This window comes from Rhipicephalus microplus, chromosome 3 (assembly GCF_043290135.1).
Source record: "Rhipicephalus microplus isolate Deutch F79 chromosome 3, USDA_Rmic, whole genome shotgun sequence".
Lineage (NCBI taxonomy): Eukaryota > Metazoa > Arthropoda > Arachnida > Ixodida > Ixodidae > Rhipicephalus > Rhipicephalus microplus.
Window position 1 is genome coordinate 255,271,509 of NC_134702.1, and position 15,892 is coordinate 255,287,400.

Sequence of the window (15,892 nt, forward strand, 5' to 3'; positions counted from 1 at the left end):
TCCCATACCTTCACGAAGACTAACTAGCCCAGTGAATTATTACTCCCACTTATATATATATATATATATATATATATATATATATATATATATATATATATATATATATATATATATATATATATATATATATATATATATATATATATATATATATATACGCGTTCTTTGCTGGCAGTAGGTTCGCTTCCTGCTCACAGCAAGTTATTTTTTCACCCACTTTTTTTTCTTCTTATTTACATTACATTGGTTATAGTAACTTTCTGTACATTCGTTGGCATTATTGTCTGTTGACGTCATGCTACCTTCGTAAACAAGGCCTCGAGGTGTCCTGCCGAAAATGTGCAGTGCTGGCGTTCACGCGCAAGAAGCAATGTCTGCCTATAGCATATCGATTAATGAAGACACATATCGTTCAGCAGAAGCCACGAGTTCTTGGGAGTCATAATAGACAGAAACATGCCGTGGACTCCCCACGTGAATTATGTGAAGAAGCGGCTGATCGCAACATGTCACATGTTCAAATTCTTTGCAGGAAGGAAATGAGGAATGCCCATACCATTCATGTTACAACTGTACAGAGTGCTTTTTATTGGATTCTTACGTTACAGCTTACCTGCAATATCTAACACCAGCAAGACCAACCTGCGCGCAATTCAAAGCATTGAAGCCCAAGCATTTAAGATATGCCTTGGATTGCCCCGCAGTGCTTCAACGGCTGAAATCATTGCCATCACTCAAGATCACTCGATAAAGAAGCATATTATTACCGAGACAATGCGCATGCACCTCTGGCATTATGCCAGGACCCCTTCTCACCACCTGCCGAGCCTCGCTGCTGAAACGCCCCGCACGACATACGGTGCTACTGTCTGCAAGCATCGTTCATCGTTTACTGAGGCGTATGCACCTACATCAAAGCCACTACTTCCCCCTCGAAGCTTGAGCCGGTAGCGAGTTCACTTAATGATTCCAGGAATGCGGATAAAATCAGACTTACCGACGCATGCCCTGAAACAACTGAGTCTATTCCTACTGTAACAAAACTACAGTAACCACGTGCAAATTTACACGGATGGCTCGACTACGCCATCTAGTTCAAGCGGAGCAGTGGTAATAACATCAAAAGGGGTAACTCAGTGTTTTAGGACTTCACATGTGACAACGTCCACAACGGCAGAGCTCGAGGCTCTGCGCAGTGCACTGGAACTCATCAATGCTGAAGAAAGACCAAGTAAATCGACCGTGTTTTCTGACTCAGAACCAACGTTACAGTGCCTGCTGTCAGTTCTCCGACGCGGATGCCACGACCAGTTGACCTACCAAACCGGGAAACTTCACCACCTTTTATTACAAAAAGGCCACGACATCGTCTTTCAATGGTTACCTGGGCATTATGGTATAAGCGGAAATGATTCTGCACATCATGCTGCTCGCACGTCACATGAAGAAGCAAACAGCGTTCCAATTCCACTTTAGAGCGGACGCGGCGAGGCAGATTCGTCAACTGGCCCGCAGTCTCACACTGAGTGAGTGGAACACACCGAGCATACGAAGTACAAGACTGCACGAGCTTGACCCTTCACTACAACTCCGGCCTCCACCCGGCCTACATCGACGTGAAGCTTCGCTTCTCTATATATTTTTGCTGGGAGACGCTTTCGCAAAAGCTTACACCATGTTAATCAGAATCACTGACAGTGTGGCGTGCGATGTTTGCGGCATCGATGAAAATATCGAACACCTGCTGTGCCACTGTCTTCGATTTGCCTCAGACAGACAAGTATTTCCAACGCAATGCGGTGACTGGATGATCGGCCTCTTTTTGTGCAAGTGCTATTACAGCAACGTTCACATCCCTCGACAGCCCACAAGGCAGTGAGAGCCCTGCTGTGTTTCTTGAGAAAGACAGGCTTGTGTGAACGCCTCTAACATGCGGTGGAGTTCTACACGCTGCAGTGAAATTACTGTTTGTCTCTTCTTTTTTCCCTGTCTTCCCTCTTTCTCATTTTGCTTGTCGCCTTCCCTAATCCCCTAGTGTAGGGTAGGCAACCGGATGTTTTTCTTCTTAACCTCCCTGCCTTCTCCATTTTGTTGCTTTCTCTCCTTCTTCATTGTCTGTTAGATTTCAATAATATTGTGTCAAAACATGGAAAAACGAGCCCTTAGGTGTACACTTCTTTTTTATATATATATATATATATATATATATATATATATATATATATATATATATATATATATATATATATATATATTGTAGTGAAGAAGATGAGTGCTACTCAGAAAGGCAGGGGGTATGACTCAGTCGGTAAAGAAGACGACGTTTGGCTGGCTGGGGACTCAGACTGGTTCCGCCATTACCACTTGACGTGTCGTGACCGCTCTCCTGTTTTATAAATAATGCCACTCTAAAACGCCTCATTTTAATTGATGGAGAGTGCTGGGTAACGCCTAATCCTGGAATTGCGAAACCATACGTTGCCTCCAGTTGCTACAATGTCCACGGACGACGATCAGCAGGTGGTCGCTTCGGCTCCAACTACGGCAGCTCCTGTCTGTCTCGGCTCCTTTCAGGCAACGTGATCCGCCTACCTTCAGTGGAACTGATGACAAAGACGTGGAAGACTGGCTCGACGAATACGACCGGGTGAGCAAGCACAAGTGGGACGATGCGCACAAGCTTAGTGTCGTCCAATTTTATTTGACCGACGTCGTCACTCTGTGGTATCATAATCACGAGAAAGACCTCCCCACCTGGTCGGCCTTCCTAACGGCGTTCGCGGACTTGTTTGGCCGTCCAGCGCTTCGCAAACTACAGGCCGAACAGCGCTTGCGTACTAGGGCTCAACAGAATGGTGAGAATTACACCAGTTATATCGAAGATGTGGTCAACCTTTGCCGGCGTGTCAACTCGGCCATGACAGAAGCCGAGAAGATCAAACACATCTTGAAAGGCGTGACTGACGACGCATTTCAGATGCTTGTCACCAAAAGCCCGCAAACGGTATTGGAAGTGATCCAACTTGTCAAAGCTATGATGAGCTCTGGAAACAGCGTGACACCACTCGTCGTGCCAGCGCGCCATGTGCAACAATCTCTGCTTTAACGTCGGCTGGCACTGCTATAGACCACACCACTTTGCTTCTCGAGATCAAGCAATTTGTACGAGAGGAGGTCGCACGCCAGTTGTGCCTCGTGCCTTATACCTCCGAAGGTGCCCCATCTACTTTAGCGCCATCAATACAGCGAGTAGTCCAGGAGCAAGTGTCCGAGGTGCTACCAACTGCTCACGCAGCACCTGTGGCTGCTCCATTGACCTATGCCAAAACACTGAACGGAAACCGACGTCCGCCTGTCGCGAACGGCCACATTTCTTTGTCGCGAACGCCTACGTCCACGCGCCCCTTTGTCGTGCCGACTCAGCCTATATACCAGCTGCCCGTCCTTTCTCCCGACCACCACCTCCACGCTTTCAGAAGCCTTGGCGCACTCAAGACAACCACCCCATATGCTTCGCCTGTGAAATTGCGGGTCATGTGGCACGATTTTGTCGACGGCATGCGTTTTTTTTTTGCGTGACGACGTCAGGACCAACAATTATGATTTTCCGCAACGACCAGAGCCTGCTGTATGTGGCGAGACTGCGACCATGGACACATTTTCACTTCGCCGGAACTTCAACAGACACCGGTCGCCTTCACCTCAACGCCGTTCTCTTTCCCCTATGCTACGTCGACCTCGCCCTGTCCCTGAGAAAAACTAGGAGCCGCAGTTCCGGGGGCAAGAACTGCGGATCTTTCGAACACCAGAATACGTTGTTTTTCGCCGTCCAACGTCGTTGCTGTCTCCGTTGAAGGTATACCTGTTTTTTCATTGATCGATACTGGCGCCGCAGTGTCTGTAATGAGTGAAAAACTTTGCCGGCGACTAAAAAAGGTAACAATGCCTCTTCACGACTTCGTTTTGAGCACTGCGAGCGAGCAATCAATTCGCCCTTTTGCTGCATGCACAGCACGTGTCGCTATTGCTGACGATATTTATGTCGTCGAGTTTGTAGTGCTCCCGCAGTGTTCCCATGACATTTATATTGGGCGGGGACTCCCTCTGCACTCATCATGCTGTCATCGACTGTGCTCGCACCGAAGTGGAGTTCGCGCCGTTATGCGACGCTGCTTCACTCGACTCGTCCCTTTCACCTCCAAAAGTTTTCGTTGCCGCCGACACTTCGATACCCCCGTTCTCATCCGCCCTAGTTCCGCTTTCCTGTGACGTCTCTAGTGGCTCAACTGTTCTTTTTACGCCTTCTGAAACCGCTGTTCGCCGCAAGTGCTTCCTGATTCCTTTCGCCGTTCTGAATGTTCACGACGCATCAAGTGCAATTTATGCTTTAAATCCGTTTCCCTCACCTTCCAAGATACTGTGCGGAGAGTGCTTGGGCTTTGGCGATGACATTGATCCCTCGAGTGCACGTGTAGTTCCTGACCACTCGACTACGCTAGCTATTGACGCTGTTGATTGCTGTGCGTCATCCTCTTCCCCATCATTCACCGACGCAATTTCACGCTGCATCGACACCAACCTTACGGCCCAGCAGCGCTCCGACATCATCGCCCTCCTCGAGTGCTTCCGCACCAGCTTCGACCACCAGCAACTGACTTTAGGCCGTGCTTCAACAGTATCTCACGAAATTGAAACTGGCCTTCACGCTCCTTTACGTCAGCGTCCGTATCGGATATCGGCACCTGAGTGTCGCATAATCGCGGAACAAGTTGACGACATGTTGAAGCGAGGTGTGTTTGAGTCCTCTAACAGACCGTGGGCATCCCCAGTTGTTCTAGTCAAGAAAAAGGATGGCTCAATAAGATTCTGCGTCGACTACCGCCGGTTGAATAAGATCACGCGCAAAGATGTTTACCCAATACCTCGCATAGACGATGCCCTTGGCTGCTTACAAGGCGCGGAGTTCTTCTCGTCACTAGATCTGCGTTCAGGTTATTGGCAGGTTTTCATGGCTGAGGCTGATCGCCCCAAGACGGCTTTTGTTACCCCTGATGGCTTATACGAATTTAACGTCATGCCATTCGGGCTCTGCAATGCGCCTGCCACTTTCGATCGCATGATCGACAACATCCTCCGTGGCCTGAAGTGGCAGACATGTCTGTGTTATTTGGACGATGTCGTGACATTTTCAAGCGACATTTCAACGCATCTTCAGCGGCTCAAGACAGTGCTTACTTGCCTCACCTCCGCCGGTCTACAGCTCAACTTGAAGAAGTGCTGCTTCGGCGCTCGAAAACTCCTAATTTTGGGCCATGTTGTATCTAGAGATGGCGTTTTTCCGGATCCGACGAAACTCCGTGCCGTTGCCGAATTTCCTAAGCCGAAGACCTTAAAAGAACTTCGCAGCTTCCTCGGTTTATGTTCACATTTTCGTCGTTTTAATCGCAACTTCGCCTCCATCATATCGCCCTTGACTGACCTTCTTGCCGGCAACAACGACCTTTCTAGTTGGTCGTCAGCTTGTGATGATGCATTTGCCACACTCCGCCACCTTCTTACGTCACCTCCTATACTGCGACATTTTGATCCTCTTGCCCCGACGGAAATACACACGGATGCAGTGGCGTAACTAGATAGGACGGCGCCCAGGGCAAATATATTTCCGCGCCCCTCATTATGCCCGTGATAATGTTTGTTATTATTATTATTATTATTAATAATAATAATAATAATATTATTATTATTATTATTATTAATAATAATAATATTATTAATAATAATTATTACTACAGCTCCTATTAATAATAATATTATTATTATTAATAATAATAATATTATTATTAATAATAATTATTACTACAGCCCCCCCCCCCATTAAAAGCGCTAATGTAGGCTTCCGCGATTGCCTACTGGCGCGCGGCGGGCCATTTCGGAGGCCAAGGGCCACCAGTTCTGATTTCGATGAGCTACGCCCGCGTTTTTGTATAGTATTTTTCTTTTTTTATTCAAACTTCCGGAAGTCCCTTACCCGTCATTGTTCTCTTCCAGTCCACACTGCAAAAATCTTGACGGCACGGGCGCTTCCCAGGCCCAAGTTTCTCGTACCTAAGCTTTCGCGCTATTTGTGCATCCCAAGGAATGCAGGGTGAGTACAAAACAAAGCAACCAGCTAGACACCGCGCCCTCGGGTCTGGTATGGGGGTTAAACTGGTCGGAGTGTTCTGCCGTTTCGCTCCGTTCGCTGTTCCATTGATGGAGGTCATCCTTGTGCGGCCGCATTCTTTCAGGGAAGTTCTTGGTTTCTCCAACGTACGAAGCGGGGCAGTCGGCACATGCTGTCGGGTACACTACGCTCTGCGCTTTTTTCGCAGGTGCGTGTTCTTTGGGCCAAAGGATGAACCTGCCCATGGCGGTGGATGGCATGTGGGAAACGTTGACCCCCGCCCTTCTATTGCTTTGCTGGCGCCCGCGATGCAGGGAATCAACAAACGTCGCCGTCGTGTCACGCTTTCTCCGTCTTTCCTCCAGAGAACTCTGCGAATAAACGCCTTTGTTTAGCCTTTGGTGCCGAGGTCACGGATTATATTCGCCCTTCCTTCCGCCGCTGCGTGGACGATTAGTCGTTGGACGATCGGCTATTTCGTTGGAGTTTTCTGTTCTTACTCAAAAAAGGTGCATTCGAACTTTTTTATTTTATTTTGTTTACGTACGTGGTTAGTTTCAGGGAAGCTTTCAGTAAGTGGTTTGGGAGGCTGGTGGGGTTCGCTGAAACTCATCTAACCCAGTGCTGCGGAGCACAAAACAAAGCTTAGCCGAGGGTCATGGGAAGGCACGGAGGTAGCGCAGCAAAATGAAAATAGAGGATCCTTTTCCCGATGCAAAAGCCATTGCGGCAACCCTTTCCTTCACCACCATCCCCACTTCCAGTCGTACATTACAACCTCGCCCCTCCCCCCTTCCAGGCGGTTTTACGGAAAAAAACATTGACAACCTTTCCAGGGGGCGCCAACCCGAGGACTCGGCTTGGCGCCCCCTCCCTAGTGGCGCCCGGGGCACTTGTACCCCCTTGCCCCCCCTAGTTACGCCACTGCACGGATGCTAGTGGAGTTGGCCTCGGTGCTGTGCTCGCCGAGCGTAAACCTGGATTTGGTGAGTACGTCTTCTCTTACGCCAGCCGCGCACTCACAAAAGCAGAAGCCAACTGCTCAGTCACCGAAAAAGAGTGTCTAGCCATCATATGGGCCATAGGCAAGTTTCGACCCTATATTTACGGGCGCCCATTCAGCGTGGTTACAGATCGTCACGCATTATGTTGGCTCTCCTCGTTAAAATATCCCACCAGCCGGATCGCCCGTTGGGCGCTTCAGCTAAGAGAGTACGACATTCACGTCGTTTACCGATCTGGCCGAAACAAAGTGTATGTTCGGATGTACAGCATTGTAAGTGTCGATGTACAATGCTGTACATCCGAACATACACTTCACACACACATACTCACAAGTTACCGTAAATTTTGTTGATGTTACCATAACCATAGAAGAAGAGAAGCTCTCTGCAACCCTATATCGCAAACCAACGGATCGACAACAATACCTCCATTACCAAAGCGATCACCCACACCACTGCAAAACAGTATTCCATACAGCCAGGCTCACCGGTTTAAGCGAATCTGCTCTAAAGACGCTGACTTTGACACGAGCTCACTGAGGCTAAAACTTATGCTCGAGAAACAAAAATACCCCCCCCCCCCATGTAAATAATGACGCTGCTCAAAAAGCGAGAAAACTAAAGCGTGAAGACTTACTTATGAAGCGACCACCACAAGAAGACCCACAACAAACAAACCTCTGCTTGACTTACAGAACAAACTTTCCCAATGTAAACAAAATACTTAAACGACATTACAACATTCTGAAACAAAGTCAACGTCTGAAACGCGCATTCCCATCCGCTCCAGGCGTCGTTTACCGACGACCGCGTAACCTCAAAGACACCCTTGTCCACTCCCAAATTAACACATCACCCCCCAATAATTCATGCCACCCTTGTTTAAAGCCACGATGTTTTGTATGTAAGGCGATGCGAGAAACAGACAAAGCAACCAGCACGCAGTCCAAGTTTTCGATTAACATACGAGGAAACCTAACATGCGATTCCTCTAATGTGGTATACCTACTCGAATGCAACGTGTGTGGTATGCAGTACATCGGACAAACAGAACACCATTTAGGATTCGCTTCAATAATCACAGAGCCCATGCAAAATCAGCCCCAAGTCTACCTCTATCAAAACATCTCAATCTTTCCGACAATGCATTCGACAAACTATCAGTAACGCTCTTAGAGACGGGATTTAAATCAAATCGAGAACGTGAACAACGGGAGTCATACCTTATCCACCGATTTAACACCCTCGATAGAGGAATAAATGAGAATCCTGGTGCACTTGCAGCAATTAAAGCATTAGAAAACAATAACGGCAACAATGAAAATAGTAACTGAGTTCACGGCACTGCAGCTGCGAAGAGCACTGGACAACCCAAAACAATTCCAAGTGTAACTACTCTTCCTAAGTGCAGCTGTCGTCTGTTTTCTGTTTTATTTTACTACCCAATCAATTGTGCCATGCATGACATGCCCAACAGCAACCCTGTGCACAGCCGGGAGGCCCCCACTACACGCGTAATCCAGAAGCGGGCAAAGAATTCGCATTGCGTCCGCTTGCCAACCTTTACCGCAATACGGGGCACCCCTCTTTTTACGACGAAATGTTGACAGGGCGCCGAGTAGTTAAAGACTTAGAAGTTCCTAAAGTGCCCGCTTACCAGCCTCTGCCACAATACGCGGCACCCCTCCTTCTACAACGAATTGTTTACTCCGAGTACTTAAAGGCTTAGGACTTCCTAAAAAAGAGTAGTTAAAGGCTTAGGACTTCCTAAAAAAAAACTTTTTGCCCCACACCGAACCGCCAGTGCCAGGAGGCGCCGTCTGATCGGGAGGAATGCGTTAGTGAAAGCAAACATACACAGACCGCTGACATCAGAAAGGTGAAGGGGAGAAAGGGGAGAGAGATGAAGGGGGATGTGGAGGGAAGAGTGGAGGGGGAAAGTGAAGGGAAGAGTGGAAGGGGGGCGCCCGAGGGGAGTCCACCGTATATTATTTTTCTCTTCTTCTCTTTTTTCTTCCTTTTCTTTTCTTTTTCTTTTTTTTCTTTTTTTCTTTTTTTCCTTTCCGTCTTTTTTCCTCTTTCCTTGCCCTCTGATTTGAGATTGTATAAAGCTGAGCACCAACAAATTGTATCTTCAATCCTGATGAAGGCCAGACTCTAGGCCGAAACGTCGAAATAAACCACGTTGAAATAAAGCACGTTGTGACCGCTCACGGAGGATGTACTGGACTATATGCAACGCTACGGCCACTCAACCACCATGCCTGCCTATATATATATATATATATATATATATATATATATATATATATATATATATATATATATATATATATATATATATATATATATATATATATATATATATATATATATATATATATATATATATATATGTGTGTGTGTGTGTGTGTGTGTGTGTGAGTGAGTGAGTGAGTGAGTGAGTGAGTGAGATGGATTCGAAAGCTTGAACTCTGATATAAACTAAATAATATTACCTGTAGCCTTTGCTATCTCTTTTGTAGAGTTACATGACTTTTGTTCAATAAATACCATATGGTCATTCACTTGCACGCAGATTGACGGCATGTCTACGCTGCCAGAGAACATTCTGGACAACATGGTCGTTGCACCTATCTATGAGGTGAGCCTATACCTAGCTAAGTATGACGGCTGGTTCGTCTTCTATAGAACTAAACATAGTACAGCGTGCATTAATTCCTTACCAATGAGAAGCGCTATACCAGCGGGTGATCCAAATATTCTTAAAAACGTTCATATAATACATGTGGGTGCTTTTCATAACTTTCTCCAGAGTTGAAAATTGGCTGACGTGCTCTATGATGACGTGACCGGAATTCACGCTGCTGATGATCGCATGTAGTAAGACTATGTGTTCGGCTCAACTGCTTAATTAGCCATAACGAATTAACCTCCTTGTAAATGAATGAATGAATGAATGAAACATTTACTGCAAAATTGTGGTTCAAGAGTGGACTAGTCGCGTCCTTATTCTGAGATCGCTTTGCAATGCGCTGCGATTCGCACCCCCTCCACGATTCTCCACTAGGCCTCGAGAGCTGGGCTTGACAAAGCACCCTCTCACGTTGGCTTCGTAGTTTACGCGGTTCTTCTATTAGACTGGCAGGCCAAAACCATGTGAAACAGGTCAGCCCGGCTGCTGCAGAATTTACACAGTGCACTACATTGTTCTATGTCTATTTTGGCCAGTACAACCGGGCTGCTGTAGGACATCGATTGAAGCATGCGCACACAGGTCTCCTCGGCCTTAGTTCATTTTTTAGCCACAGGAGGCCAGGGAAGCTACGGTGCTGGGCAAGTAATCCTGATAAATAATGTAGGTTGATTTGCAAAATGTCTGTTTACACAGTTCCTAAACATCTATCTTCCAAATGTCAGTTTCTTTAGTTTATTGCAGAACAGATAAAAAAAGAAAAAAGAAACGCAAGGCATGCCCATTTAGCGCACCGCGATTTAGTTTCGATACTCCCATCCATTTCGCTATGGTACGCAGGAAGGTGAAAGCTCGCCAAGAAAAATTGTCAGTTCACGTTTTCGCAAGCGGACTTGTCTTTTCAAGGTTGAAACCATTTGCAGCCATGAAAAAGACAAGTACACATAACCTCGGCTGAAGTACACACCCCCTGTTCACATATTTTTTATCTTTAGTATTACTTGGAAGTTATGATAAAAAATTTTGGCAGATCCCACATACCTGGGAATCGACGTTATGCGAAGCGTGCTAATTGAAGGTGACCGTGTTGCAGTTTTTTATTGAGCAGCACGTTATGGAATGACGCTACCATATGTAGAAATGTTGAATGCACACATATCTTGAAGAGTCCTAGGTGTGTACATGACCAGTTGTTTGCACTTGCGCAACGATGCCAACTGGAACATGTGTCAACACCAGAAGCTGATATGAAGCGCTGATGCTCGCGAAGATGGTGGCCATGGATACTGCTACATAAATCAACTTCAGCGCATGGCAACTAACCATGATTGATGTTAATTCGACGTGACGGCTGTATCAAACGAGTACAAATTAAATGTTCATAAAATTGGGTAGGCAGCACTGCAACCACTATTGACGTTTCAAGAAAATTAGTGTGTATTGGAAAAGTAGCTCCGAGACCTGGTGTAGCTCTGTGGTGAAATTCTTTATTACCTCACTTAATGCTCTGGTTTGATTCCAGCTGGGACTCTGACATTTATTCTTTGCATTCGTATGGTTGACGTTACCGATGTCGGGTATTTCTTAACGCTCATGCGTTAAAAATGCCCAAGTGTGTTCTCGTCGTTCCTGGGTAGATACTAAGCGCCAACCACCTGCGGCACATACTCGCATACCAGCGGCACATATGTTCCCGGGGGTATCTGCCCCTGTCAGGTGGGAAATATTTCACGAGGTAGCAACAGGATTGTGACAAAATTCATGCCTTAACAAGCGCGTCAGATTCGTCAAACCACCTTACCCTCCCATGCTAATTTTGAATCACCCCGAGTTAAGGGGGTGACCACAAGAGCACCCAAACGTAGGAAGCTAGATAGATAGAGATGTGCAAAGTCCACAAAGTTTGATAAAAAATGCTTTGCACTAAAAGAACACTACTCGTTAAATTGACATTAGGAAACACATTTTGAGAAGCACGCTGTTAGTTGATGTCCAATGCACCTGCGTATGCTTGTGAAGAGAGTAAGCAAAAAGTGTTCCAAGGACTCAGCAAGCTGCTCAAAGAACACAGGCTGCAGCTTCAACCAGGAGCAAAAGCTTTTGCAATCAGCTCCCCGAGCCACATCCCAATTCTATTGCACAAGAAGACCAAGTTGGAGCTTCAAAGGATGCAGAAACTTGGTGTCATACCACCAGTTGATGAGCCGACCGAGTGGTTTGCACCACTTATAGTCGTTCCAAAGCCCTCCGAAAACGTGAGAATATGCGTCGACTTTAAAGATCTGAACCGCCACGTTCTCAGGAAATGGCATTTTATTCTTTTCGTGGAGCGCACTCTCGGACTTCTTCATGGAGCTAAGGTGTTCTCCAAACTCGATGCCAACACTGGATTTTGGCAAATTCCACTTTGTGAAGAATCAAGGAAACTCACCACGTTCATCTTGCCGTTTGGTGGCTTCTACTTCAACCGACTACCATTTGACACATTCGCACAACGCAAAACTACGAGTAGTCACGACGTAACTACAGAAGAAGAGGCAAGGACAGAAAGAGCGCTGTTTCTGTACTCGTCTCTTCTTTCGTAGTTACGTCGTAACTATCGTAGCCTTGCGCTTTGCAAATATGTTGATTTCCAATCACCAACTAGCTCAAGCATCTGTCTTATCAAGTACCAATTGCCATTGCGTCAGCTCCTGAACACTTCCAGAAGCAGATTGCGTACATGTTACAAGGCATCAGTCGAGTTGTCTGTCACATAGACGACATCTTCATCTGGGGTTCCAACGGACAAGAGCACAATGAGACACTCCGAAACGTGCTGCAGGCACTTGCAAAAGCTGGAATGACACTGAACGACAGCAAGTGCGTGTTTAATGTTCAGCGCCTTACATTCCTAGGACACTGGCTCGGTGAAGAAGGAATAAGACCCGACGAAAATAAGGTTGAAGCTATAATGAAAATGGAGTGTCCCAAAACAGGACTGAGCTGCAGAGGGTTCTCGGATTGGCAACATACTTCGCGAAGTTCGTTCCCAATATCTCTAATATTTTGCAGCCACTAACACTTCTGTTTGTGGCTGCAGAATATTAGAGAGATTGTTGTCACAAAAGCAAGAATTTGTTTGGGGTTCTCCGCAAGCGCAGTCATTCAACAGGTGGAAGTCGGTGCTCTCATCTCGTCCTGTCCCTGGAGTCTACGAGCCATCAAAAGAAACAGTCGTCACCACCGCCGCATCATTATTTGAACTGGGAGCATTAATCGAGCAGAAGCAAACCATTGGTAAGTTTTCTGTCATCGCTTACGCCTCGAGGTTACTCGCAGAAACCGAGAAGCGCTACGCTCAGATTGAAAAAGAGGCTCTTGCTTTAGTCTGGGGTTGCGATAAATTCCTCGATTACCTTGTTGGCAAGCTGTTCAAGCTAGAGACGGATCACAAGCCGTTGGTTCCAATCTTCACTTCAAAGAGTCTTGACGACTGACGCCTAGACTACAGCGGATAAAGATAAAAACTATGCGATATCTACATGAGGTTGCATACGTGCCCGGCAAGAAACTTCTAGCTGCAGATGCACTTTCGAGAGTGCCTCTGCAAAAGACAGGAGACAGCGAGCTCTAGGAAAGCGTTGAAGTTTTCCTGTGCTCTATCACAACCTCTATTTCGATAAAGCAACACTGTTTACAATGATTAAAGGCATCCCAACAAGCAGACTCTACTTGCACACAACTTCGTCTGTTGTGCGAGAAAGAGTGGCCCTCTAGGAGAGACTTAGGACTTGACCTAAAACCATTCTATGACCACCGACACTATCTCACTGTCGAGAGCGGTTCACTCGTTTATGCATCGTGAGTTGTCGTCCTCGACTCAGGCCGAAAAGAAATCCTACGACTCTTGCGCGAAGGACTCTTTGGCATAACAAATACATTGGCTGGAGCCAGAGACTGTGTCTGGTGGCCCGCCATAGAATATGACATCTCGTCCCTGGTGAAGCGATGTCAGCAATGCATCGAAACAAGAGTAAACAGGAACATGCCACTAATAGGCTCCGAATTCTCTGAGAGGCATTGGCAACGCATTGCGATAGATTTGTTTCACTTCAAGAACCAGTGGTGGTTGATAGCTACCGACTATTATTCTAGATACCCTGAACTAGTTCGACTTGAGAACCTTACTTCCGCAGCCGTAATCAACCACTGCAATCAATTTTTGCACGCCACGGAATTGCCGAGGAACTGGTTTCCGACAATGACCCGGAATATTTAGTCGACTGAGTTTTCACTCTTCACACTATGCTATGGTTTCAAGCACATTACACCTAGCCGTCACTATCCTCAGAGCAATGGAATTACACAGGCTGCAGTGAAAATCACAAAGGCATCCATGACGAAGACCAAGGACCCTTACCTTACACTTCTAGCTTACAGGTCTACTCCTTTGAAGAATGAATATAGTCCTGCCAATCTGCTCACGGGTCGTCGGCTGAGATCCAGACTTCCTCTGTGTTCCACCAAGCTGACACCCCAATCGCCAGACCAAAACAGCCATCGCAATTTTGAGGAAATATACAGACAACGTCAATGGAAAGACTTCGACAGACGTCCCGGAGTCCGCCACTTGCCGGAACTTCTTTATGGCGATGTCGTGTGGATGACAGACCTCAAGAGCAATGGGACAGTACAAGCCCCAGCCGATGAGCCTCGATCTTATAGGGCCAACATTGACACTGGTGCTGTGTGTAGAACTCGGACGGAGCTTGTCCCATATTCCCGAAGCCACAAAAACGCAGATAGTGCCAGTACCAGTGATTGTAATATAGACACTCGTTCGCATTGCCAGGATACCAGACATGGCAGGTACGTGAAGCCTCCTGTTGCAGCGAACATCGCTCGATTGCATTGGCAGATGTTGTAGATGCTGCAACTTAGGACAAGCCAGCTAAAACTGGAAACCACGTGTGCTCGAGGTGCGCGTGGCGCGTGGTGGAGGTCCTAGAATAGAACGTGGTTTTGGAATAAACCTAGGTTCACGTAACCCAGCCTCCTGAATTCTCGCTCGTCCCTGGCGACTTCAACACATGTCACACAGACCACATACAAGATTGGACGAATGTTACCACAGCATCGGAGCTCAACGCTGATGCACGACAAGCCACAGTGGCTCTTAAAGAATTCAGATACGTTTTATTAGAGGTACCTGGGAAGACTGACATTGTTCAATGTGAGTTGAAGCTGACTTGAGCGGCTCCCATACAGGTGCGACATTACCCACTACCTTTTGCTGTCAAAGATACCGTCGAGGAGGAAGTGAAGAATATGATGCAGTTAGGTGTCATTGAAGGGTCAATGTCAGCCTACCACTAGCCCATACTGGTCGTCAAGAAGAAAGATGGCATCATGCGTTTGTGTATTGACTTCCGACAACTGAACAAGGTCATACTTCCGGATTGTGAGCCGATCCCTCGCACAGATGCGACGTTCGCTAAGCTTACGGGATGCAACTACTTCTCGCGTTTTTATTTTACTAAATAATACTAGTAGGTACCTATGGCCAGTCAGTCGAAAGAGCTCGCTACCTTCTCATGTGAATCTGGCTTGTAGCACTTCAACTTTAAGTCCTTCGGCATCAAGACTGTGCCGGCAGTATTTATTCGGTTAATAGGAATCGTCACCGAGGGGATTTCTAATGTGCTATATTACTTCGACGATGTGCTCGTCGCTACTGAAACTTGGGAAGAACACTTTTAACCCTAAAGGGATTGTTTGAGTGCGTAAGAGCGGCTTGTCTAACTATAAAACCAGCGAAATGTGAGGTCAGCTGTGCGGCTACTACTTTTTTGGGCCACATTGTTGGGGCAAGTAAGGCTGCAGACGAGTGAGAGCATTACTGATAAGATCCAAGCAGCTGTGCCGCCAAGCACCAAGATGGAATTGAAAGCCTTGCTCGGCCACTCAGGTTATTACCGCGGCTTTGTGCCCAATTACGCTGAGTTGACATTTCCGCTCACGGAACTTGCAAAGAAAGGCCACACC

The 15,892-nt window shown here is 46.7% G+C and overlaps 1 protein-coding gene across 1 annotated transcript in view; it reads left to right on the forward strand.

The window, feature by feature from the left end:
- Positions 1–15,892, forward strand: part of LOC119168610 (neprilysin-1) — a 638,470-nt gene that overhangs the window by 556,926 nt on the left and 65,652 nt on the right. The window contains exon 20 of the mRNA XM_037420008.2: positions 9,749–9,814. Coding sequence (XP_037275905.2) covers positions 9,749–9,814 — 66 coding nt within the window. The remainder of the gene's footprint in view (positions 1–9,748; positions 9,815–15,892) is intronic.